At 45.8% G+C, this 27,027-nt stretch overlaps 1 protein-coding gene and 1 long non-coding RNA gene across 7 annotated transcripts in view; one reads left to right on the top strand and one right to left on the bottom strand.

Moving 5' to 3' along the window:
- The window catches only part of ILDR2 (immunoglobulin like domain containing receptor 2), a 37,423-nt gene extending 10,834 nt beyond the window's left edge, over window positions 1–26,589 (bottom strand). For 3 of the 6 annotated variants that reach the window (XM_061368792.1, XM_061368791.1, XM_061368790.1), the window contains exons 1-6: window positions 26,495–26,589; window positions 17,527–17,859; window positions 16,338–16,457; window positions 7,887–7,943; window positions 3,422–3,568; window positions 2,500–2,676 (exon numbers count right to left, since the gene is read on the bottom strand). In XM_061368792.1, coding sequence (XP_061224776.1) covers window positions 2,500–2,676; window positions 3,422–3,568; window positions 7,887–7,943; window positions 16,338–16,457; window positions 17,527–17,859; window positions 26,495–26,567 — 907 coding nt within the window. In that variant the 5' untranslated portion in view covers window positions 26,568–26,589. Of the gene's footprint in view, window positions 1–2,499; window positions 2,677–3,421; window positions 3,569–7,886; window positions 7,944–16,337; window positions 16,458–17,526; window positions 17,860–24,519; window positions 24,815–26,494 lie in introns of those variants that run through there. The other 3 variants (XM_061368794.1, XM_061368795.1, XM_061368796.1) reach the window with 2 other exon arrangements.
- Window positions 11,440–13,776, top strand: LOC133220575 (uncharacterized). The gene is made up of 2 exons (XR_009727757.1): window positions 11,440–11,573; window positions 13,532–13,776. It is a non-coding gene; the product is annotated as an uncharacterized LOC133220575 (long non-coding RNA).
- Window positions 26,590–27,027: the final 438 nt, after the last annotated feature.

Below are 27,027 nucleotides of genomic sequence, written 5' to 3'. Positions count from 1 at the left end.
TGAACACTTTACAAATTTCTAATGTTTAATTTGTGTTTAACTAGACACTTTCTTTATTATTCTGTGGGTGGAACCAAGTCAGCCAAAACCGTGAGCTGCTTCCCTCCCCAGAAAGGACAGCATTGCTATTTTTTTTCAGGTAAGTGTGATTAGGAAGTAAATGATGTCTCATCCTTATACACTTTCCATATGAAAGGTCTGGAGTCCACCTCTTGGATCAAAAGCTTCCCTGTGTGCATGTTTTAAGGAATCTACACAAGAGTAACTACCGCATTTAAAATAGAGCATACATCCTAGCTTATGTGTTGCCAATACTCTTCTAAAGAAAGATGAAAGTTTTTGGTTCTTTTTATCCTGTTCAGCCCTAAATTTAGGATAGAGTTCCTAGGCTTCACTGGAGCTTTGTCACATGGGTTTTATGTAACCCTAGACAAATCTTCTAAATATCCTCATGCCTATGTTCGCTCACTGTATCACCTCAAAGGGGTCATTTGTAAGCACAGAAACTATCTAGGGCAAAGGCTGTCCTTTGTAGCCTGGCAGCCAGCATTGAAGAATCATCCAGTCTCTGTCCTCCAGCACTTCTGGCCCCCTTTTTTAAATAAACCTGACAGAAAGGTTGAAGTGTCAAAAATGCCAAATTTCAGATCAGACCTACACTGGCTGTGTGGGGGACACAGAATCCATAATTAGTGCTCTTCCTGAGAAAAGGCCTTTATTATAAACCCAATCATTACCTGTTTTATTTAGCTTCCTGTCTGGCCAACTAGCAAATAAATAGCTTGGAAAAGCCACATAATGCTTTCTCTCCTACAACCTGTAATTAGGGGATATTCTGGCGTTGTAAAGGACCTCAAGAAGCGTATCACCCTTCCTTAACTCCACAGCTCAAGGAACACCTTAAACAAATAGGTGCGTGATCCAGAAGGGTTTGTCCATAATATTGCAAAAACTATTCATTAAAAATAAAAAGCTGAAGAACATCTGATGTCTTGGTTTATACAGATAAAGCTTTATAATACTGGTTTTCTTTGCAATACACAGTATTTCCTGTCAGGTCTTGAGCTGAGTGATTAAGCCCAGCCAGCTGATGTGGACTATATAATAAATACATCTATCTGTGTAATGGGAACAGGATGCTGAAAGCCATTCCATTTGGTTACCAAACATACCCAGTTTCTTATCCTGCATTTGTGCTCTGCTAGTAACGTACAGCACAGACAAGACTGGGGCTGTGATTTGACTTAAAAAATCCCTGGAGTTCCATGGCCAATCCCATGCTCTACATGCAGTGACATTTTTCACAGGAGGGAAAAAAAAAAAAAAGGCACCGGGCTGCCATTTACCATCCTCTGACAAAGCTTTCTGAGTTGGATATGCTGTGCTTTGTATCAGTGATTGCCTTATTTCCTATTTCAAAATGCTCCATTCCACAGTTCTATTTTGATTTCAAGTAGGGGGGGGGGAAAGTATGACTGTTAAAGAAAAGTACTATTTGCAATTCCAAAAGGTTCATATACTGTATATATAATACATAGGGTTGTTCCAAAAGCTTAATTATTTGATTATGCTACTTGATTTTGTCTTTCAGAAGCGTCTTATAACACTATCATGAGAAAATTTAACAAACTTTAATTACTGTAGTGGTTTGAAACCAAGCATGTGGCATGAAACCAAGCATGTGGCAAATAATACTGTTGTCAGTATGGTGACTGTATTGGTGAGAGTCACTTTCTGCTGCAGCATGTTTGAATTTAGACAGCCACTCTGATCCTGAAATGCTAGCATTAAAGAACAATCATGTGGCTAAACAGCTACCCTGGTTTTCCTTGATGAGAAGTGATCCTCACCAAGAGAGTCACCATACTTACACTCTATGTCTGACACTGATCCACAACTCCTTTCTAGTGAGAAGCCTTTTATCACTCATATTTTCTAAATACAATGGCTGAACAAAAAGTGACCTACTGACTTCTGTAAGACAGGGGAGGGGATCCAGTGCAAATATTCTTAGGCAGAAACCAAGGGAGCACGTCCCTGTGCCCAAAATGCCATGGGGACAGTAAAACACACTGCAGCAAGATCTGCTGCCAGAGGGCAAGCAGAGTAGGAAGAATAGCTTACCAAAAGAAAGCAGCCTGCAAAGCATCATCTTTAAGGAGAAAACAGCCACTGCCACTGCCTCTGCTCCCCTGAAATTGTTTTCTGTCCTCCACAAGTAAACGTTTGCAGTAGTAATGTGAGGGGTTTCAGTCACAAATTTGAGCCTCCCATTCCCTGCTGACCTAATTAGGCACACTCAAACTGACACTATGCTGATGGCACTAGAAAAGTTGGGACCATGTGGCCCTAAGAGATGCAGATGTCATTATGACAGCCAGGATTAAAATGCAGGTTCTCTGTGTTTCTCCTGTTTACACCACTCTATCAACAATAATCATTCCTCCCAGCCCCACTCCCCGTAAGAGGACTGAATGTTGTGCCTTGCACTGAAATTACCATTTTGGCTTCCTCCACTGGCATCACCCGGGGCTAAGGGAGGAGGGTGCGACTTATCCATCAGCACAGCAGGAGACGGGACACCAGTCACAGGAACACTGGGGATGTAGTATGCACCTGGCATGGAAGAGACTGGAGGAGGGTACCCAGCTTTTGCTGCTTTGCCTGCTACATACACTGAAAAAGAAGAGTAGTCAGCACCACACTGGCCTACCACAGACCCACACAGCATATGGCTGAAACCTGCACATCACCAACACTGGTGACAGCCCAGCAGGAGACAACTGGACACATGAAATGACAAGAACCAATCTGAACCTCTCTAAGCCTCAAAAGGCACTGAGGGGAGTTTAAAAAATGCACACAGGAGGTCAGATGAGCCCTGCGAGATGCCCAGCAACTGAAACAAGTTCAGGGTGTTAGAGCTGGCATCACCACTGCCATGATTTAGTGGCAGTTCAGCTTTAAAAACAACCGATGACTCAAACAACAGGGATGAGGCTCATGAAACTTGACAAATCTGCCTGAGCCTGACCAGAAACCTTGCTGGGTCATCTGGATTTTGCACTGTTGTAGAGGGCAGCTGCTTTGCATTGCTGTGAAGAAACCTCCCCTGATGCTTTTAGCTCTGACCCACAACATTCACTGACACAACAACAACCCTGGAAGGGGAGCATGACACTTTGGAGAAACAGGCACAGCTGGCAAGGCAGAGAGGGCTTGGGGAATTACACTTGTAATTAACTTTGAGTGCTCAACAATTAAGCAATAGGTCAGATGCTTCTCTCCCTAAGAACTAGTTCTTTAGTCAGGCAAAGTGCTCACGGCGAAGGAAATAATATTAAGCAGATTCTCCTCCTGTTCTGCTAGGGAGCAGAAGTAGCACAGAAGATTAGCACCAGGCTTGGACAGGGTCACTCACAGGCCCGGGGACAGCAGCAGGACTCGGGACAGCAGGGGCAGCGGACGTAACAGCAGCAGCTGTGTGGGCAGCACTGGCACCAGCAGATCCCCACCAGAAGGAAGAACAGGAATGCCCCCAGGATCACCAGGCCCACAAAGACCCACTCTGGAAAATAAGGGGAGAAACAGACATACTTACAGAATTGCACATTGCTATGAAAGGGAACATCAGCAACATCCTGGCAGGGGAGAGCATAGGTGCAAACCAGATAGGTGAATAACAGAAGCTGACTACCTGTGGGTCTAGGGCTACATCCTCCTATGTGTCAAAGCAGAAATGGCACACTATAGTGAGAAATGGAGCTACAGAATGGTCCCTTGCAATGTCTCCGGCTGGCTGGGAGGCAGGAGCTCTGCTCTTCCACAGCACAGAAACCCTTCACCCCACAGCAGACCTGTACAAATGCTGCAGGATATGCTCCATAACTAAAACACTACAAACACTAATGGACAAGATCCATTAGTGTTTGGATCTCATCAAAACCTCATTCTTTCTTGCCATCTTCATGCCCTGCTTGTGTGTTTGTTCCTTACCCACATCCTAGTTTTAATGGGACAAACGCTGGTGTAAAGCATGCTATAAATAGGCCAGTAAATGAGCCACGCCTGCCCCTTTGCAACTGGGCTCACACAGGCAATTATTCTTTTCAATGTGCCAAACGAACATTCTATTTAGGTGCTGCAGTCAGCCAGCAAACCTAACAACCATGTTTTCTATCCCCTGCTGAAGCCTCTAACGTTATCTGCCAGGCCCCAAAAGGGAGCAGCTGAAAAACATTCAAAAAGTGAAACTACAGAAGAGTTGGTCCACAAAAACCAGAATGGGATTGAATGGGAAGGGGCAGCAGCTGTAGTGGGAGCAGATGAGGCTGCTGGGGCAGCTCCCAGCCCTGCACATGGCTGACCGCCACATTTGGCAGGAGATGGCATGCACAGAGCAGTGCCTACTGCCATGTGGGAATTCCATGGATTAGGGAAATGGTTGGTGAACACATCCCAGCAAAGGAACTTCAAGACTTGGAACATACAGGAGGCCCGGAGTTAGTTTAAACTCATTAGAGAGATGCACCAACTTATCTAGAATTTAGAGGGCTGGTAGGGAAAACTCCAGGTGTACCCAGGGTAGAAACCAACCATGGAAAGATGGTGAGAAAACAAAGAAAGAAGTAGTGGGGCTGCCTTGAAGTGGGGTAGGGTTTATCCCCACACCCACCCCAGTGGGAAGAAAGCAGCACACCACTGATACCAGATGTCTAGCATTCACTAAGGGGACTCCTGGTACATTATCATTAGATGAAGAGGTATTGATACAAGGATTACAATGCGAGTACAGAATCACGCTGGAAGAATAGCGCACCTCTCACCTGCATCGCTAAGCTGAAAAGCCAAGCAAAAATGTTTCACTTGGAACAATCAAACCAGATTCCTTTTCTAGTTCTTAGTAAAATGCAAAAATAATACATGTCAATTTTGATTAATCCACAGCATTCTGTTTGAATGAAAGTAAAAGTCTTTGCTTTGTTGGAGTTTTCCTTAACTCTTTCACAAACAACTCCCCTTTTTAAACGCCATTTTAAATCTAGAACTTAAAATTCCCTTTAAAAAATGACAATGAGAGATCTGGCGTTCACAAATCGAAATACTTCAGAAATGTCAAATGAAATGTTTTATATTTTTTGAATATTTTCTTTTTTGGCTGAAACAGATGAATTTCATTTAAACTTACAGATCATTTTGGACCTTGTGGAGTAATTTTTGGGGGTGAAATTACTATACATTGAGAAAAGTTCAGCTAATGAATAAGGAAATGGCTGGAGGGAAGCATTCATGAACGGAAAAGTAAAAGCTGAGAGGAGATTACTTATACAGTTCCTCAAGTGATGGTTCTAGGTGATATCTTAATATCTTCATGAATGACTTTGACACAGAAAATAAGAATGTATCAATGTATCTTGAGGGCAAGTGGTAGCGAAGCATTGTCATTAAAAATGAAGATTGGGATATGTTACAGAAAGAGACAGCTGTCCTTAGGCCTACAATAAGAAACATGAAATGCAGCAATATATTGAATCTGAAGTTATACAACAATACTTTCAAAGTCACATGCTCAAAGATTAAGAACAACTTGTGTTCCAAACAGGGTTTTGTTAGTTGCAAACAATAAAAACCAAGAGATATTACCCAATGTCTATCATAGGACAGTTGTAACCACTTAGGCAATACAGCCACAGAAACAGCAAATGTACTCCTACACCTAACAGAGAAGGAGTTCCAGGAGCATTAAGGAAATACTAATGCTCTCATATAAGGCCTCCGTGTAACTTCATCTGAAGTTACTGATGTTATTATACAGCTCTTTGGACATGAAAAGATGAATTCAGGTTGGAGCTGATGCAAAGCAGGGATTTGAGAGGATGAAATGACTTGATAGCCTGCTTTGCAGCAGGAGAACTGAAGCTTGCTGTGTTAGTCTATTAAAAAGAGGGCTGAGAGCAGATGTAGCTGATGCCTGTTAATATGATAGAAGGATGAACACCAGGAGGAAAACCAGGTATTAAAGGTCTTACATAAATGGGCATAAACAGGCTATGAGTAACATAGGTGGAAGCACAAGAAGCACATCAAAGCAAGTGATCCGATGCCAAACCCAAACTACCCTTAAGCTTGCTAAGCTTATTGAAAGGATAAATTTAATGACACTCGGGATAGTAATCAAGATAGCGTGCCATATTATTCTGTACTGCACTTCCTAATATACACCAATCTGAGCAGGGCAACAGCTCAGTGGCTTTTTCTTTTGTCATGTTCTCATTTGTTCTCTACAACCATCACTGATACAAGGAAGGTGGTGAAATAGTATCACATGACAGAGGTGGCCAGCCACAGCTATGCAATGAAGCTCAGACGTCAGATCTCCAGAACTGTTAGTGAACAGTTCACAACCACTCCATAAAGGATGAAAGCTTGGCAGAGGAAGGAACACAAACAGCAAGTCCATTGTAAGTGTAACTGTGATCTCTCTGAAAATGTTCTAGGAGTACAAAAGGTCAGGATAGTATGTACACTGCGCATTGCAAGATACTTGCTCAGCACTGCAGTGGATGTTTGAAATCAAGTGTCCCACTCATAAGGACCTATGAATCAGGAAGGATTTTGCTTCACAGGAAATTAGACCATTGGCTTCTCCGGCGAGGTTAAGAAAACAGCAAAAGAGCCCGCTGGCTCCTTCTTCATGCACAAAACTGAGATCCAACCAGCCCCAGAAACAACTGTGTAACCCTGAGATTCAGATGATGATCAAGCTGAAATGCTAAGTGTCCTCGTTGTTTTGCTGCTGCCTTTTCCACTTTCTTGTTGTCAATACCCATACAGTGAGGGTACCAGAAAGCTACCTGGCCAATAGCATTAATTTTATACCCAATCAATAAAATTGTAAATAGTGGAGGGGAAAAAAAAAAAAAAAAGTATTAGGCAACAGATAATCAACTTCTGCCTATGCTGGAAAGACCAATCCCTCTCCTGCCATGCTGAAATTCCAGGGAGCTTTAGGTTATACTGGAGGTGGGTGAGTGTCTGCTTTCTCTCCATTTGCATCTTGGGGCAGACTTGAAAATAGCTTCACACATTTATATGGAGGTGCATTTTTGCACAAACCTGTGAAAGAAGCACTCTGTGGGCACTGTCAGGGGATGATCTGATGACTCAAGGGCTAAATGTTCTCACAGCTTTTCCCCTTCAAGGAGATTATTTCCCTTTTAAGCAAAATCACTGTTTCCTCCGCAAAGAGTACCAGAACTGGCGGCTCTCATCAGTTTGGCTAGCAAGGGATTTATCATGACCACAGAGCTTTAATGGCTGGTCCAACCACTTACTGTTACCTAGATGATGCTCTGGCCATGCAGCACAAAACAGGCTATGCCACTGATGGGTTGCTCTATTTCTGCACCTCCTGTGCCACCATCTGTGGTGATGGCTGTAACAGTGCCCACAGGATAGGGTCTGGGGAGCAGAAGGTACCACTGCACAGGAGCAGCTCACATACAAAACCATATGGGCACACAAGGCTGCTGAGACCTTGCAGACTGGAGCACCATTACCCTTGTGATAGCAGGGCAGAGCAGAGAGCTTGATATAAAACCTGTATAAAAAGTGCCCTGGCATTTCTACTCTCACACTGATCCTGGCATGACATCACCCATCTCTGTATGCTGGATCCCAGCATGGACATTCCTTCCCCAAGTGCCAGCATCAGCTCCTTCAGATCTAAACCCAACACACTTTCCCAGTAAGCAATAAGCTTTTATCTTTTTCTCCCCATATAAAACACACGTAAGAGTGAAATGCACACCACATAAAGATGCTGCAGAGGGATAAACAGACAAGATGACAGGACTTGGTGATTGAAGGGTGAAATGATTGAATACCTGGCATAATCTCCACAGCAAAACTGGGCAAGAGATCAGCAAGCAGCCCTGTTCTGCCTAGAAAAGACAGAAGGAGGAGAACAAGGAGATAGGTTACTGCAAGAAATACATATTCCCCAGCCCCTGTTTAGCCTCCAGTTCCCTTCCTCATCAGCCCACTTGCACTTTGTTAAGTGTGCATCCTATCAATCACAGATGTCATCCAGCCTGATGCCTGGTTTCTGCCATCTCTGTGGCCTTGGATTTTATCTTTATCAGCAGAGCTGGGGGAAAAGAATCTTGAACAGAGCTTCTCTGAGCTAGGCACAAAATGACAAGAGGGAGGTGTCCTTAGCGCGATTACACGGTAACATCTTTCTGGAGTTACATTCTACACATGCAAAAAGCTCCTGGAAATGCACAACAGCCCTCAAAACAAAGGATTTGGTTTACTTTTAAAATGAACTGATGCGGTTTGGATGGGGGTGAAACATCTTTAACCCAAGGCTCTTGACAAGTCAGCCACATGCATACAACACCTGTGGGTGGTGCTCTCCACACAGGGCTCTGCAACTGCAGAAACACCTCCAGGAAAGGGGCCTTGAAGCACGACACTGATTTCAAGATGCACAAACAACCTGGAGAGATTGTGTGATACAAGGTTAACTCTGGAGCTGTCCTGGGTTCAGCTGTAACAGTTATTCTTCCCCTTCCTAGTAGCTGGTGCCATGCTGTGTTTAGGCTTTACTGCTGCATGGTGCTGAGTTACTGGCTTGGCTTAAACTACACCACAAGCAAAGCAAACCAACCAGGGAAGAATCCATGTAGAAATTTGTGGAATTGCTTTGCAAAAGGAGAAAAAAAATCTAATTTATAACTGAACATAAACAAAATGCAAGCACTGTATGTCTGGGATATTTCTAACATACAGCAAATGTCCTGCACAGTGTTCAGGTGTGTATCAGCAGAACAACCCTATGTGCATTATGGCACATACAGCATCAGGAGCATGCTAAGTTTTTATAAAGATATGCAAAAGGCAGGAGAACTGCACTTTTAAGAGAGACATACATTGTGGATATAACATAACAGAAACAGCTAAGGGTAAGCCAGTGCAAAAGTGGTCAAGCGCTATCTTTAACCTCCCCATATGCCTTCCAGGTCCTGCACTAAGCAGCACTCAGACACAATGATGAACTGGATCCCAAGCTCCTTGGCGTATAGTCTTCTTGAAGCATACTATAATCAAATTCCTGCTGTCCTTTTTTAACTCAGTGCTTCAGCAGAGCTTCTGTAGAGATCAAAAATCCACAAGGATGTCCACTAGAACCATAATAAACATGCTCTGAATGCAGGGAGTGCTCTGAAACTGATTGCAACTCATCGAATCTGTCCAGTTCTCACAGTAGCACCATCATGATGAGGTGCTCCTGAAGCCTTAGCAAAAGATACAATGGTGATCCTTGAGAGAATTGTTCCTCATTTACTACTTTGAAGGAGGACTCTTGCCATCAGTCTACTACAACATTTTTATCTACATATATGAAGAGTTTCACGACATTCTTTGCAGTCCATTTTCTGGAAACATCAAGTGTCCAAACTGCTCACAACTAGCTTGGGAAAATGTTTACATATGCTTTTGGCCCTCAAGATATAGGCACGTACACACATGGCTTAAGTCTCAGGTGCCACAAGCAGGCTCCAAACACATGCAACAAATGTATGCCTTGTGTCACAAAATCCTAGATTTAAATTATATTCCATGCATACATTAAATATATTCCTTACTTTCCAAGCATGCACAAACATGCAATTCTTCATAGACCTCTGTGTGCATGTGAACCACACTCATGCAGACACAAAGCACATAGCTTGACTCCGATGTGTTATTATCTCCGCACAAACTCATATGCAGCTGTCTCCTGAAGGCAGATGCCAGTGGATAAATAGCTAGAGGTATATAGCTAATTTGGGGCTGGGATTGTGGTACAAGAGGTAAGGGAGTGAAACCTATAAAGAGCAGAAGCTCTAGCTCATGAGTCCAATTATGTGCCTGCTTTATCTTGAACTTACCCAAAAAGCTTCAATCCTTGCTAGTGCTGGATCTTAGGAACCCCATGTTCAAGGGTAAAGCATCCCTCAAAAATAACAGTGCTTGAGAACTTGGTAACTTATTACAAAGACATCCAAAGTAGCTCCTCTGTGGTACCTTAGAGCAGCCAAGTATTTCCCAGCTTGTGCAGCCTCACTCAGCTCTGCTGTGTATCTGCTTGGGGAATTTGTTCCCCCTGCACCATAAGAGGGGCTCACACAACACTGGGGGGCCTAGATCCACTTGCAGGGGATGCACAAAGCTCAGGAGGGCCTTTGGCAACAATAAACTCCACCATGGCTCAGCCTGTACTCTGACACCTTGACTAGCCCAGCCAACAGCCAGCAAGCACAAAGCCTGCCCCTGCACTGGCAAGCCCCCAGAAGCTTTCAACACACCCCAGCCCTCCCTCTTCCCCTCCTCATCCTGGCCCCAATTAATTCACTAACCCTTCCCCACACCCTTAGTGGGTAAAGCCAACAGGCTTCACACACACTGCCATGGCTACCCTGTGGTTGTCACAGCAACAGGAGGCTTCCCAACAGTGACACTCATTGAAAGCAACTTTCCTGCCGCCGCTGCTGCCAGCAACAAGTGGAGCAAAAGCACCCAGTCTGCCCACAGCAGGTGCAGGGCAGCTCAGCTCTGGGGGAGATAAGAGCTGCTGCAGCCCTGTGCAAGCCTGTCCTGGGCATGGCACACCCCAAAGCCAGGCAGTAGCCGGTGGCGTGGAGCAGAGCATGGCACCATGGTGGGTCACACAGTGCCTGAAACTGTGGCAGAGCGCAGGGTTTCAGTGAGCAAGGCCTCCTCTTGGAGCCATGGCTGAAACGCCTGCAAGTGCCCATAGCCAGCATCCTACCAGTGGCTCTCTATACTCAGGCTGCTCTCTGCATGGGCATTAAGCTCACCAGACTTTTCTTTTGGTTGTTTTTGTCTTAGGCTGAGGCTAGACAGCATTTGGTGGGAGAAAACAGGTTAGGAAAATGTCCTGCCAAGAGACCACCTCACCACACCACCTCAGCACAGCGACCCTGCCCACCTGAGAAAGAGGACTGCAGGCACTCCAAGACATGGCTGGGCACAGGCTGCAGCTCTGTGCTCCCACCTGCAAGGGCTACATTTCCTCTGTGAGAGCTGTCACACCCCGTGGGAGAAAGAATAGACAATGGCACCATTTACCAGAGCTGTCCCAGACAGCTCTGTTAGCACTAGGGGCTTTTCCTCATTCCATCATGGATCTGGGACATGTTCCCATTTCTATTCCTACCATGCCGCTCTGGGGCTTTACCCATCCACAGTGGCCTCTCACTGGGCACCCAAAGCACACCCCAGGCCCTGGCTAGCCTTGAAGTTCAAGGGAGACTGCAAACCCTCAGTCTGCCCTGGCAGAGAGCAGCAGCAGAAGGCTGGAGGAGGAATGGGAAAGGAAAAGCTATGGGGGTGCAGAGCATCGTGAGGAGGTGCAGGGACAGAGGCAACTGAGGACAGGAATTAATACACAGGAGGCGAGTGGGTGAGAGTGAGAAGCAAATAGCAGCAGATGAAGGGAGGACCTGGAGTCAAGCAGACAATTAGCAGAAAGTCTGCAGAGAAGAGATATAAAAATAATTAGGGTAAGTGGTGCAGCTGAAAAAAAAATGATGGCATGAATAAAGGTGGCACAGGTGCAGTCAGGAACACAGCAACTGAGCAAATATAGGAACATGGTGAACACTGGCAATTGCATAAATGGGGTAAATATTGGGTTAATATGGGAGTAACTGCTGAATTGGGTTCTCTACCCAGGGCTGCCTCCAGAGCCCTACCAGCAGCACTGGGACCTCAAGAGGCAGCAGCTATAAAGGGAACTATTTCTTCCTCAGTGGCAGAAAAATTTGCCAGCTGTGCCACAGCAAGAGGCCCCAGCACAGGACGCTGCCCTGAGGGGAGGCTGGAAAGCACAGCAGAGAAGTGCGGCCCTTGTAAATCATACTTTTTCACGGAAGCTGCTGTGAGATATATTGGGAGAGCATGGTCCTGCAATGAGTTCCTCTGTGCTCCCTCCACTTGAAGTAAACTTTATCCTTTCTTCCCATCCTTCTCTTCAGTCGGAGGGAGAAACAGCAGCAGCCCATCTTGGAGATCAAAGTTTTAGCAGGCAACAAAGACCTCCGAGGAGGCTGTTGCCATGGCTACCTTGGTAATGGAGGTCTTTTAATCATGCCAGTCTCCTCTGTGAGCAGCATGCGGCTGCGGCTGGCAAATAAGGAGGAAAAGAGGGGTAGAAAACCTTGGCAACAAGTAGCACTCCTAAACGGTGTGAAATAAATAACTAGGAATAGGCTGGTCCAGGACAAGGGGGATTGGACCTGGATTACAAAACCAGTAGCACAGTGGCCCTGAGCAGGGCAGCAGTGCCCAGTGAGATTAATATTTCACTAATATATAATTTATGTAGTATTAGCTGCCAAATTGGATGGAAAAAACAAGCAGGCAATAGATATCTAGCAAAGCACGTGGATCCCTAACCGAAGTAGCAAACCAACAACTGGGATTAGCAGACCAGTTTCCTGCCTCTTCCAGGAATTTGACATGTCCTTGGGAATGAAGCCTGTTTCATGAAGCATGTCTAAGCTGTGTAAAATCTCATAATGCCAACCCTGCACAGACCTATGCATTTTAGGATAGCCAGCTGTGCCTACCTATTCCTAACAGCCACTGTGCTGTAGCTGTACCAGCTTGTCAAGGAGCAATATAGCTGCTTTCACAGGACCCTCACCTGATTAGTACATTTGTGCCCTCAGGAAGGCTTACTGGTTTATATACAGTCCTACACAAGTAAGATAGTCTGCTTCCTGATGTGAGCTGGGTCACATGAAGCTAGGATGGGGTATCCACTGACCTGTACTTCTGATTCTGAGGTTACTCCAGGCACACAGCATCCACTGCACTGGTACCCTTGCAGTTCCCTTCAACAAAGGCTGCAATGAACAATTTTACTGAAGCTCACTGACATTCTCAGATAAAAAGCAGTAACACAGGGGCTGTGAAAACAACTTGATTAATAGCACTGTGCTTCAAGAAGCAGGACACACAGCTGCTAGCTACTAAGATGGAAATGCAGACTTCCTTAAAAATAAGATTCGGCCTTTTTGATTCAATTGAGCATCACTTGACTCTTGCTGTGGAATTGTTAAGCTCTGTACTAGTCTAGTCCTGCTGCAGCAGAAGCAGAGTTCTTATCAGTCATGCTATATCGTGTTTGGAGATTCCAAATACCACTAAAAAACAACTATTTTATAAAACCATGATAACAGTTTTTAGTTTAATTTTTTCTTTACTCTGCAGGAGGCTCACTACCAGCCAACCTCCTTCTGTGCTTCTGAGGCACAGAGGTTACCACCCCTCTTCCCTTGCCTTCACTGATTCCACTAGAGGGGGTTAAAATCCCTGACTAAGCAAAACCTACTGAATGGTCTTCTCAGCAAAACACATAAGCACATGCTTAACATCAGGTATGCCTTATAAATCCTATCAGCCTTGCTGTGCACAAATGGATATAAATAAATGCTTATATGCTTTTCTGAAATAGGCCTGAAATGAAGACAGTACACAGGATTCTCTGATTTTGTCCACCTGCTTTGTGTGTCAACACCACATATCCAGGTGACAAAACTCGACATGCAATCCCATCGTGACCCAGGCCGACTTAAGTGAAGGACACTAAAGACTGCACTGGAAATCTCTGTGATTGCTTCCCTCAGGGAAAAAGAATACTGTAATTTTTTTGTGTTTTAGATTTTGCCTCAAGTTGTGAATAAAGCGACTTTTGATCAATTTTACCAGTGTAATTCACTGTATAAAGCAGGATCCTGCACTTCTAGGTAAGCAAATTCCCACTAATTTGTTGATGCTATTAGATATCTACCGTTTTTGCTTCTCAGACCTTTCAAGGTTTCTAATACATGATACTGAACTGCCCTGTACAACAGGATCTTGTCTAACCTAAACACACCTTTCAACTTGGAATTAACATGAAACCACTAGAAGGGATGCTTTCCTATTTCCTTTTCTGTTCTGATTTTCCTGTCTTCCCCCATTGATAGCATGAACCTCTGCTCTATTCAATGTTCTAATTTATGCTTAAGTCATGCAGTAGCTCCAAAACAAGCAACGTCAATTATATTCGAAAGACCACTATCAGCAGGGAACAAACAGCAATGTGCTGTTGGACTTGTAGCATATCCTGCAGTGTATTTTGCAGACACTAGCCTTCCACTGCTCCAACTGCTCTAACAGGGAGTCTGGGTTCACCGAAAGAGCAGCAAACAGCAAAATATCAAACAAAACCCTTTTACCATATGTCCCTTAGGACTGTGGAATTGCTCCAATCTTCATCTGTACTCACTGCCTCCCTCAAAGCAGTTGGATGGAATAAAAAATGTCCCAGAAGATGCTAGAATGTTAAGAAATAGTATTTTCACCACTGGCTGCTTCCTCCATTAGCCATCAATGGGGAGAGGTAAATGAAAAGGAAAAAAAAAAGCGCAAAGGGAAAAGGGAAATGGGAAAGATTAAGGTGGGAATGGGAAGGGAGGGTTGAAGGAAGGGATGAAAATGGGTAGGTAACCTGGAATCACTCTGAAAGCTGGAATGTTGCCTCCATACACACTACCCAGGAAAAGAAAGCCACACAAGCTGCACCAAGCAGCATGAGGCAGAACAAAGTATTCTTTCATGCTGCTGCCAAACTTGGGAGAGTGCTGCACAAAGCACGGGGTCAGACCCACAGGCTGAACAGAAAAGCAGATGTGGTCAAGCTACAGCCTAAGCTACGTGTTTCCTCCCACTGTAACTACAGCAAACTGGGGCCAGTGACATCATCAAGGAGAGGAGAAGATGTCTTTATTTCCCCCCCCACATAGTCTTCTGTACACACTGAAAAACAGATTCTTCCTGTTACCATGGCATTGTTTCATCACTGGTATCTGAACAGAGTTGTAGGCACACAGAAGAGGAAGACACCAAATCCTGTACAGGAAGGTGAAGAGACAAAATTCAGCAGCCATCACCTCACAGTCACAGACAGCTCCTCTGGAGATGCTATGGAACAACTACAACTGCCACCTGGTAGACAGAACCTCACCTGAACTAACACAGTTCAGTCTTGGGCCTATTATTAGCTAGCATATAATACATAATCACACTGTGGATTTAGACAGGGTTGTGACACTTTTCTGGAGGGATCCATTCTCCAGTTGGCCACAGCTTGACTGACATCTGAAGGAGTAAGGATGGTAATGTCATAGTTACCCACCCATTCCATCTGGTTTACTTTGAGATGACAACTACAGCTCCAAGCATAAATGCCAATTTAACTCTGACTCTAGCCAGGAGAGTAAAGGCACTTGACAGACACATTCTGTAGTATGCCTTTACGTATCACCTACACATCATAGACCCAAGCTTTTTCCTTCACAGATCGACAGAATCTGTAGACCCAAGAACCATGCAAGCAAATGTTGGCGTCAGCAGGTCTTAAGGTAAGTTGGGAAAAACTCATCTTACTCTCCTGGGGCAGTCTAGGGGCAAAGTACTAAAGCTGGCTCACAGCAGTGTCAACCAATGTCCCTGAAAGGCCCATTCCACTCCTCTTTTCTGCCCTAGTGGGAATGGGTGCTTTTCTGACCTTTACAGTGGAAAGGAACTGTGGAAGCTGTCACTGAAAGCTAACTCTGCAAACAGGAAAGAAACTGATCCTGCTCACCATACTGCTCAAGGGAGCTTAACAGAAACGGAACCAAGCATGCTGCAGGGAGAACAGGTCCTTTTAGTGGCAGCACCACCTTAGACCTGATTAAGGCGGCTATGAAACTGCACCTCTAATTGAACAAGTATAATTATGGAGAGACAAAAAACTCACAAATTGACACACTCAAGCAGATAAAACACGGTGCTTCTTGACATCCTCACAGGTCAGCAGAGTGGGCGAACAAAATGTTAAAAGACTGCAAAAATCATACAATTTTATATCTTTGGGGTGTTTATTTTTAAGAGACTGACTCAAGTGTTCACTTTGCTGCAAGTTTATTGTTTTATGCCTTAAGAACAAGGGTTCTGATTTTCCACAGCCCTGCACTTTGCTGTAGTCATTTATGCCAGTGTAATGTGTTAGCAATCTGGGTGTAAACATTACTATTCTGGTTTGGTAGCATTTGCCACCCTCTTTGCCTAGGTGTGAATGACTGCACAGGGTGCAAGGCAATGGTGAAAGTACTGTTTTACATAGATCTTAGACCCAGAGTAATATGGTGCACAGATATGTAAAGAGAGCAAGAGTGCAGAAGGAAAGATACATCACCTATATGCTGAAAAAGCAACCTGACAAGAAGGTTTACCAAGCACAAGCAGCTCCACCGATTCTTCATTCTTGCCCTCCACATCATCCGGTGTGATAATAAGGCAGTAATAGAGCCCACTGTCTCCCCACATCAACTTCCCAATCTGAAGGTCTGCATCTGAAAGGCAAAAAAGAAAGGTCAGGCTTTCCTTCCAACACCTATGGGAAGAGTGAAGTGTTGAAAGCACCGGGTCTGTCTCTGTGTCCCAAATCCATTTCATTTCCTTACTAAGAAGGGGGGTTAACTTTATCCAGAATATCACAGTACTCAGGAAAAAAAACAACAGGCTCTGTGGCTGAAAGTGAGAAGACAGGGAATGCCACAAGAGACAGCTCGCTCTGCAAGTCCAAAGAGTGTAAGGGGTAACCAGTGTCACTCTCTGTCCTTCCTGATACTTGAGCTTGGGGTCCAACAGTATTTTTGCCATGAAAGAAGTGCTTAGACAATATCTCCTCCACAGCACTTCAGTCATCTGCTAAAGAGGTCACACAGAGACAAAGGAAAACACTCCCACTTGCTGAGGCTGATCACATGCTCTGCACATGAGGGAGCCTCTACTTTTGGCTTGGTGGTCTCCCAAGACGAGCAGAAGCCTTGTGCTTTTGAGGGACAAGATTTCCCGCACATCCTTCGAGACCAAATGTTTAAAGGACCCCTGCATGTCCACCCAACCTGACTTCACCCCATTAAAACTCTTCCTTTCACACTGCTGAAGGCTGTATGGGTTTAGGTTCATGACAGCATAAGCTAGTGAAGCCCAGAGTTGAGCAAACATGAGATGTAGAATAACTTCGGTATTTCGGAACTGGTTAAAAAATCAGTGAAGTTTGCAAGGAAGAGAAACCTAGTGCATGGAGACTGAATCTATACCTTTCTTGCTGGTGCCCCTTTGTTAAGTAAAACCTATGCAGAGAGCAATATGCAGAAACCAGAAATAAAAATCTGTTCTTCAAAGGGAAAAGAATACTGTATGAGGGCCGGAGAGCTACATGAAGTCATATGAAGGGATGCACCAAAGGAAATGAACTTTGGGTCTAGGGTTGGTTGGCTGTATCCTAAATGTCTGACATCCAGCAGGCTTTTCTAAGGGAGTGAATTGAACAATTTTACTGCCAGCTTCCAGTATCCCAAATTGCCAAGGGTCCATTCTAACCCCCAGCAAACATCACAGGGGTGGAAGAGTTACCATGGACAATGCTGATGTCTCTTTCCTTATAGAAGTCCCCTATAGTCACAGCAGATCCTTGTTTGGAAGCCACAACTCGGACTGTCCTCCTGCTGTCCACACAGTCCAAATAGGGATCCCAGTCCAGGTTCCTCTTGCTCATCATTTGTAAACCAGAAGTTGCCATCCCCAAAGCTTCTCCCACTCGGTCCTGGCAGTAAGATTTAAACCTCCACTGCACGACAGCTGGTTGGGTAGAAGAAGTGGAGAAATGGCAGCGGAGCAGAGCAGGCTGAAACAACATGGCCACCTTCTTCTTCTCAGGCACGGTAACCTGCAAGCCTTCCACTTCAGCTAAAAGACAAAAGCATGAGTGTCATATGCCTTGGCATTACCTGAAGAGGAGGCTTCTGCATTTTATCATAGCACCGTTTTCCCCACGTACTATCCATCTGTTTCAGGTGCTAGGGTGCAATAACTCCTCAATGTATGTAAGCATGGGAGTTGGCAGCAGAAGTATGCTTTTTTTCATAGCCTACAGCCACAGGGAAAAATACAGCATGATGGGGCTAAACGCTCAAATGTAACATCCTTATGCTCTGTAGATACCCTAGCACAGTGGCATGATAACTCATGGCTTCTGTGGCAGGTACACAGACAAGGAAGAGGTATTTTAGGGATGGCCACACTTTGCTTCTACAGCAGGTCTGCCAAGGGGCCAAATCTTGAGTTCACAGCAATCCCAATGCATAGTAAGTCAGCCCCCCCACAATTCTGGTGGCATCACAGCTCCTCTTTGAAAGTCAGGCAGCATGCAGTGCCTGGCCCAGCCTGTGGTGCACTGGTGCCCAGCTGGTGGTGTTTGTTCTGCCAAACTCTAGAGGTACATGAAGGAGTGGATCCAGAATCACACAGCTCCTGCCAGGCCTGGCATACAGCACTGAGAGAAACTGCTCTATGTGGGAGATGCAGAGAAAAATGGCCCAAACACTGAAGTTTTTCACATTCCCAGGGAGGAGATGGATCCCATACCCAATCTTTATCTGTCAGCTACAGGAGAGCTGCTGCCCAGAGCTGACATATTCAAGCCTTGGAGAAGACGCATGGGAATGTTCCTACATCCTTGGGCAGCTTAGGGAAAAGCCAAGAGCAATGCCAGCATAGGATTCTCAGGAGAATGAGGTACTTCATCCACCCGCAGAGGAATGGCTGAAACCTCACATGCATGCCCTGCATCGCTTCCCTTCTCCTTGTGCTGCACAGCAATGACTGAGAGCACTTACACATGCTGTAACACATCCTGACACTTCCCCAAGCAGGGATGTGCAGGCCTGTGAAACAGCCCAGCCCAGGGGCAAGGAGAGAGCAACTAAAAGGAAGTTTGTAACCAGAGGCGTTTTCTGCAGCTCAGGGGCAGCAGTACCTGATGGTGGAGGTTTATAGGAGAAATGGGATCCAGTTTCAGTACAGGAAATGATGACAGCTCCCTACATGCAATTACCACACATTCCAAGGCCCAGAGCACTGCACAGTGAAAAAGGAGACAAGATACAAGGAAACATTCAAGAGAATAAAGCAGAAGAATGTGTTCACGCAACATGAAGAGGGACTTATGGACCTCAGGGGAAGCTTAGGGAGGAATAAAAAGACAGGACAAAAGAAAAGTGATGTTGGGAAGCAGTAGCAGAGAAGGGCAAAAGCAGAGAAAGAAGAGTGAGTATAAAGTATCAGGTTAAGTATAGGAAGCAGAAGGATAGGCAGGGTGACAATCATGGAATGTCATGTTTAACCAAGAAGCTTATGTTCAGCTGGGAGAAGCTGAAGAAGGGCTGTGGAGGGGCTGTCTCTGAAGGGCTGGAGCCAGGCTGCAGATTAAGAAATGATGTAGAGAGGAGAGGAAATAGAGTCAGCAAAAATAAACCACCCGCTCCAGAAAGCGGGGATGAAAAGGAGATGGAAGTTGGCAAAAGAAAATGATATGACAGAAGACATCTTTGGGATGGGAAAAAAATAAAAATATGATGCAGACTCAAGCACTAGAGCTTAAAGCAGAGAGAGAGCCATACATGTACTAATGGTATACAGCCAGCATGAAGGGACAAGATCAAGTTGGAGACAGCCACAGACCTGAAAAGCAAAAGCAAGAAAGAGATTCATGATCAGAAGTCAAAACCAAAGGAAAGTGAAGAAGCTGGACCAAGAATGAATATTCATTTCAACAAATTATCAATGTCCTAACCATGAATCACAATGAAGTCAGGGGATAAAAACACATTAGGGAAAGAACCTAGTGGAAAGCAAGTTTCAGAGAGGCGAGACAGTCACTAATAATAACAAAGACTTAGCGATCTAGGCAGGATTTGACCCTGGGGACTGCTGTGTGAAGGCTTACAGTGCACAAGGATGCATTACACTACGCACATCGTACTTATGCCATGTGAAAGCAGCACAGGAGACGTCATTACTTCTGCCAGAAGTGCCTGGACCCGAATCCAAACACCGTTAAGTGTGGGTGTTCTCCAGAGTACCACAAAACACAGCTGAGGTCGCAACAAGATGCTGCCACAGGAGAGGCAGTAGCATTAGCCAGCTCCTCCACTTTCCCAAGGAACAGGCAGAGAGATAACTCCTTTTCCCAGGGACTAGAGGAGCAGAAACATGGGGGCTACATGGCACTAAGAAAATGTCACCACTTGCTTCCTAAGGTGAACCAAGTAGTGATATTGTCTTATTCTTTCCTCTCCAGAAACCTGTGCTTCCCAGGTTGTATCTGAATGCAAGACACATGACGAGCACCTTGAAAAACAAATGGATTCAGGTGAGACCTGCATCTGGCAACTCTATGCCTGACCTCATGCAGTTTGTGGCCAAAGCCAGCTTGTGATGTGAGCTGATCAAGTGACTCATCACATTACTGCAGCTTCAGGGACAAAAGTGACACAGTGAATATTTCAATCTTTCCCTTGTGAACAAAGTATGCTGCTTACTAAACACAGTGCTTTCAGCTAAAAATGCACCACAGCCCTCCTTCCCTCTTAATGAGATTTATGAGTTTGGCAAGCCAGGGACTGCTTTACTAAATGATTAACTGAGCTTTAGCAAATTCTCATCTAACTTTCCCCACCCACCCCCATGTGAATATCTATTTCAAGAAAAGCAAAGCAGTTGAGAAAACACAGAAACTTTTTCTACCCAAAATCATCTGAATTATCTGGCATCTTCTACATTCTATCCCAAACTCTTTATTAACATTTGAAGTATTATTTTCAGATTCTTTCCAGAAATAGTATTTTAGGAGCAACACAGTGCCTCAGATTGAGAGACTGGAGCAGTGGAAACTCTATTTAAGTCAAATTATATATAATTATGGCTGAACTGGGAAATTATACACCTGTTACTTCCTCTGTCAAAAAAAAACTGTGTCAGAATCAATTCATTTAGTACGTCATTGCTGTAACAGCACCCATCAAAAGGGCCACCAGGATATTCAGCTGCCTGAAGACAATATGGTGGATTTCCAACCATGGCACTTCTTTGTCTAGTTTAATACAAGAAGGACTAAAAAGAAACTGAATTGTGCTGTTTTGACTAATGGAGCCAGAGCAAAATAAGCCCTTATTTCAAAAGCATCATGGAAATGTATTTCCTGCACTCCAGAGAAGCAACCTGTTCACCATGAATTTCATGATGTTTGAACTTTCACAAGAAAAATGTAACTCTAATCATGAGAGTAGTCTCATAAATACGTGACAATTTTGATTACCTTTTTTCTGTTCTCCTAAATCCCCAGAGAAAGGTCTGCATCAAGTGCAGCTTAAAAACAAATACTTCCTCTCAAAGAATAAAAGGATCCACCAGTTTGTGTATCTGTGCATGTGTATACACTCCCAGAGAAAGAGCTTAAAAATAATCACGCTTCAGAAACATAATTGCATGGGGTTTGTCTGTTTCTCATTGGCAAAGTATATTTGTCTCCTTTCTCTGATTCTTTTCCTGAACTGTCCTCAGATTATGCATTCAAACTATGCAATCAACACTACACACAAGCTATCACTAACACGTTCTAGTGGTGATTAAAGAGAATTCCAGGAAGTGATTATAAAGGGGATATTGGTACAGGCACATTTGAGCCTTATGAGCCTGATCTTCATAAGTGCTTTCTACAAGCAAAAGAGAGAAGGCAACTGAGAGGTGATAACTTAGGCTCTTGTTTTCAGTTGCCCCTGGAGAACCCTCCCTGAGGCTAGATGAATCCTAGGAAGATTTAGATCCAAAACCCAGCCTTAAGTTAGCCTTTTTGAATAGAATCAAGAATCATGGAATGGTTTGGGGTGGAAGGAACCTTTAAAGATGATGTATTTAGAACAGGGTTGATCAGAAGCACTAATCCCTGTAAATAGTGGCAAGGCCAAACACTGTAGTTCAGTGTAACAAGTCTCAGACTGCATCCTTCTAGCATATAAGATTTGAGTCCAAGAGAAGGCAGCACACATTACTCTTCAGGTCAGCAGGAGTGTCCATATCTGTTGATACATCGTATCTCTTTCTTTGCTATTACTTGGCTCATTCTACCACTTGCCTGAGACACTAAAGCTGATGCTGTGAAACCACAAAAATTACACCCCCCAATTTTATGCAACTTTCTCGATAGGAGTGGCAGTTGTGCACAAAGAATGGAAGTCCTTGTACTCTCAGCCACGCACCTCTGAAAAACTACTCCTAGACTATACCTAAGGGCTTTGGCAGAAAAGCATACATTCATTGGTAAGAGGTAGTGCTCCTAGGGTCATTTGTATCACTTCCCCAAACAAAAACTGCTGAGCTGGGAGATGCTGTATCCTTTTCTGCACCTTGGCTACTATGCATAGATTAAAACTGTCCTTTCCCCCATTGCTGAATACAGACATACCATCCACAGTTTTCAAATGTGGATCAGGAAATGGAAGATCTGGACTTTGAAAAGTCAAAGATATAAACAGATGTGTAAACAGGTGACTGGAGAGCCAGTGGGATCACCGAGATTGTATTGTACAGATTCTGGCCTACTCATGCTGGAATAAATCCAATCTATGCAATTTATTAACAAAAGCCATCACCAACAGATTATGTTGAGTGGCTTATGGGAAATTAACTGGATGCCTTGGTTTGGTTCCTACACAGACTTGTGTTCTTAGCAACCTGGCATCTAACTGTCAGCTTTTTTAGCTAACAAGAAGCCGATGCCTGACTAGGTCAGCAGCAGCTGAGGTGAAAGCATGGCACTGCTTTTTACAGCTCCATAGCAAAACCGAAAATTTCAGCTCCATACCTGCTTAACCTGGAAAGGAGCAAAACCAAAGCACACAGACAAAAGCACAACCTTGCACACCCAGCACTCACAGCACAGAACCTCAAAACAGAACACTCCATGTAGGACATGGCCCAGACTTCAAACTGACTGCAGCAGGCTTTTTTTTGCTCTCCCCATTCTCTGTGATGCTGTCCTGCATGCTCCTGACTTCTCTAAGGAGGTACACAGCCCTGAAATGTCAGAAACTGTGTAAGGGCTTCCCCAAGAGCTCAGGACATTCCACAGGCTTTCCTAGGTATTGGGGCCTCTACACCAGCTTTCTTGCGCTCATTACACTCTTTAACCACCTGCCCCTTTCACACATTCACAAAAGTCACCCTGGATGCTTTCAGGTGAATTATCTCAGCTTTGGCCACCAGATCAAATCCACCTTGTCTGAAAAGCTGTTAGAATGTCATTGTCTGAATGGTGTTAGAATTGTCAAGTGGCTCCTCGCTTACAGACTTGGTTCAGCATCCCAGAAATCACTCCCAAAACTATCACTGAGCAACTGGTCACCACTAACTTTTGAGAAAGAAATGGGGAGAGTCTCTCCAAGCCTTGTATAGTACCAAGCCTGTCTTTGGGATAGCACTGGGACTCCCACTGCTGGCAGTCCTGCTCAAGGTGATCTCAAAGGAATAAAAAGTGAAAAAAGTATGAGATTTCTTCCCAGTTACATGCTGTGTGCAGCCAGTCAAGGAAGTCTAATGAACACTTTAACTCAAGGCAGATAAAACAGTCCATCCGTTTCCCAAGAAGTCTGTTCTGCTGGCCAGCAAACAGCAAGCACAACCGTGCTCCAGCTTGCTCCCTCTGCCCGCTCTCCTAAACTGTGGCTGGGAAAGCAAAGGTAAATCTACCCACCTTTGTAGTATACCATTGCATTGATAAAAAACTGCTTAACAGGAAGAGATCACATTTTAATGTGGACAGTCTTCTAAGGGTCACCTTTCCAAGCTTATCCTGAGTCATGAACCAGAAAAAAAAATGTGCTCTGCTTGTTCTATAGGTAAAACTGGAGCTCAGTCTTCACTTCTCTCTAGTTTTAAATCATAAGGAATTGCAGCATTCATACGAATAATGGTAAATAAGAGGGGAGGATTCATTCCAGAATCAAGATGCAGTTTGTGATTTACAAGAACCAGCTTTGTACAGGAGCTTAAGGATACTTGGCAAATTGTACCTTCTTTTTCTAGAATGAGAACACAGTCCCACACATACTTAAACCCGTGTCACTCCACAGGAAGGAATAAAGGGTGACCACCCCTTTGCTGTTGTTACTCAAGCACCAGCTTTAGGCACGTGGGAAAGCAGGGCAAGAGGATGAGAAGCCAAACCAAAACCACTGTTACCTCACACAGATTTTTTTGAAATTCTGGTAAGAAGTCACAATGCACGAAACCAAACAAAAGATAAATGCAGAAACCAAAAATTAAAGACAAAGAACTGAGAAGAATTCCTGCTAGGAGGAAAGGAACTGTGAGTGCTTGTTAGACATTTCTCAGTCCACCTCAAAGAGTGAGGAGGGGAGAGAAGGGGGCAAGAGCCTCTTTCTTGCTGCCTTTTGTTTCCCTGCTTCCTCCCCATTTTCTACTCTGTCTTACTCTGGCCCCTGCATTTCCCAGCCCCCACTTCTCTTTCCCAGAGGAGTGTACCACTCGGGCTGGATTAGGCCTCCTTACCTTACTGCAGACCTTTCATTCCTTTGCACAGTCACTGTGGAGAGGAAAACCTTAAATCCATGTTTGCTAGCCTCTCTCCCTTTTCTGTGCACACACACAGACGCTCACACTCACACCTTTACTTGTTTGCTTTCTCCCAGCCATGGAAGAGGACAGCAGCGTGGGCTCCATCGCTGTGCGGCAGCGGGAAGAGGCTGGAGGGCAGCAAGCGGATATTGGCTGCCTCCATCTCTCAGCACACGGCTGCAGCTCACCTGTTGCCTGCCAGAAGCCCTTGCCTGCCTGCGGCTGACAGCACCAGCAGCTGGCAGATCCGTCTCCAAGCCCAGGACTAGAGGAAACTGGAAGGTTTTCCTACTGCAGCGGTACCTCTCTCTGCATGCTTCAAAGAGCGGTAGCTGCCAGTAATCATTAACTACTTTTAATGGAGGGAGAAAGGTGTCAACAGCCCAGCCTTTCAGCTTGATGGAAAAGTCCTGAAATGTCCAGATAACGAAGCTCTTTAAAAAGAGGGAGGAATGTAATGTCAACTTTATCTTTACCCTGTACTCCTCCTATCAGTCCCCCATGTTATTTATCAGCATACCACTATGGCTAGCAGGAAAAGAGTGGTAGCTGTGGATGGGCTGGACTACAGACCAACTCAGTGAAGTGGGATATGTTTGCAAGCAGCCAAATGGCAGGAAGGGAGGCAGGGAGAGAGACAAGGAAGAATGAGCTGGGAGCTGCCAAAGCCCCAGATGAGGCCATGAAACCCTGGAAGGGAGCAGTAGGCAGGCACTGGTGTTGAAGATGACTCAGAGTGCAAAAGCAAGGAAAGTGGTAGGTGGGTGGTGGGAGAGAGGTGTTATGACTAAGAGCCGAATTTACTGCTTGTGAATCCTAAATCTGAATAGGAAGAGGAAAAAGGCTGAACGATTTTTTTTTTATTTTTTTTTTATTTTTTGTTGGGGTTTTTTGTTTGGTTGGTTTTGGTTTTGTGGGATACACTGATGGTGGTAGGAAATAAATGCCACTTAATCCAAGTGTGTCTGCTGCTTCTTTCAGCCTGTAACCTGCCTGCCTAAAACCAGCCTGCTGAAGCTTTTCCTAAGGAATGCTCCTGCCTGTGCCTGGGTGCTGCACCAGCTCACAGGAGTGAGCAGATCCTGTTTCTCCCCGATTCCCGCCTGTCCTGCCTCTCTTACTCTGCCGTAAACCCTACCCTCTCTTCCCCTTGTTATCCAGTTTTTATATACAGCCCCTTTTCAGCTTGTTCCCTCTCCCCTCCTCCTTGCTTAGGAAGGGCTTGCCCGACCTCTTAGGGAGCCAGCCGGGCAGGAGGTGGCCGGCAAGCTGCGCTATCGAGCGGCAGTCCCGTCCTGCGCTCAAAGGCCTATTCTGTGCATACTACACCATCATTGGCACAGCCGGATTCTGCCCCTCCCTGGCAGCCCCCTCCTCTCACACCTGTGTTAGACGGAGTGCGCGTCCAGGACACCGGGAAAGGAGAAGTTCCTGTAATTGTTGCCGGCCCGGCGTGACAGCAGAGGGCTGTCGCCATTCCCCCTGCACCGCAGCCGAGAACGCTCCAGCCTCCCCCTGCTCTCCTGCTTCCTCCCCGGGCTGGTTCCCACCCTCCCAGCCACAGAGCGCTCCTCTCTCCCTTGGCGCCGCGGTAAACACTGACCCAACCGCCCCTCGCGGACAGCAACGTCGGTGCCCCGCGGACCCGTCCTCCTCCGCCCGGGCAGGAGGCGCCGGCTGCCTCCTCCCGTCCCCAGCGAATCCAGCGCTCTCCGCGAAGTGCCCACAAACTGCACGACGGGACGCCTCCGAAAAGCCCCCCGGCCGGCTCCCTCCACAATCTGCCGCGGCACATCCCCAAACCTCCCGTTCTCATCCTAGAGAAAGCCGTAGAGCGCGCCGGGCAAGACACGGCACAAGGCACGTCGGGGCCACTGGGACACCCGCGCCCGGCAGCCCCCCGTCCTACCTGCGAGCCACAGGAGGACGATCCAGCCCAGGACGTGCCCATCCATCTTCCCGCTGGCCCGGGCGGGCGGCATGCGCGGGCTGGTGGCGCGGAAGGGCGGGCACAATCACGCCGAGAGGCGGTGGGAGAGGCCCAGGGGGCGGTCCTGGCAGGCGCGCCCTCCGCCTCCTCCCCTCAGAGCCGGCCGGGCTGGCTGCGAGGGGTCGAGCCGTGTGCTTCCGCTCCTCCCCTGCGGCTGCGGGGGGGGTACTTGTCAAGGCCTTCCCCGCCGCTGCCCGGGCGGGGGGAGGTTTCTCGGAACTGCTTTCTTACCGCGCTTCCCCTGGGAAAGGCGCGCTGCGATTGTCAGGTGCTGCCGGGGGGCGGCCGGAGCTCTTCTCGGCTTGCGGGGGCACATCGGCACGTTTCTCTGCAGCTCCTTCAGGCCCCTCGCTTCTGCCCCATCCTGGTTTACAACTTCATTAGTGAACTCTGGAAAATGTCCACTGCGGTCATCTGTCCTCCCCGACTTTAACAAATGTATGCCTCCGGAA

The sequence above is a fragment of the Neopsephotus bourkii genome, unplaced genomic scaffold (genome assembly GCF_033783945.1).
Source record: "Neopsephotus bourkii isolate Nb327-2 ecotype Australia unplaced genomic scaffold, CSIRO-AGI_Nbou_v1 NB_1446, whole genome shotgun sequence".
In the NCBI taxonomy this organism is placed as follows: Eukaryota; Metazoa; Chordata; class Aves; order Psittaciformes; family Psittacidae; genus Neopsephotus; species Neopsephotus bourkii.
Note: the sequence above shows the minus strand (reverse complement) of the source record. Positions and strands in the feature narration are given on the sequence as shown.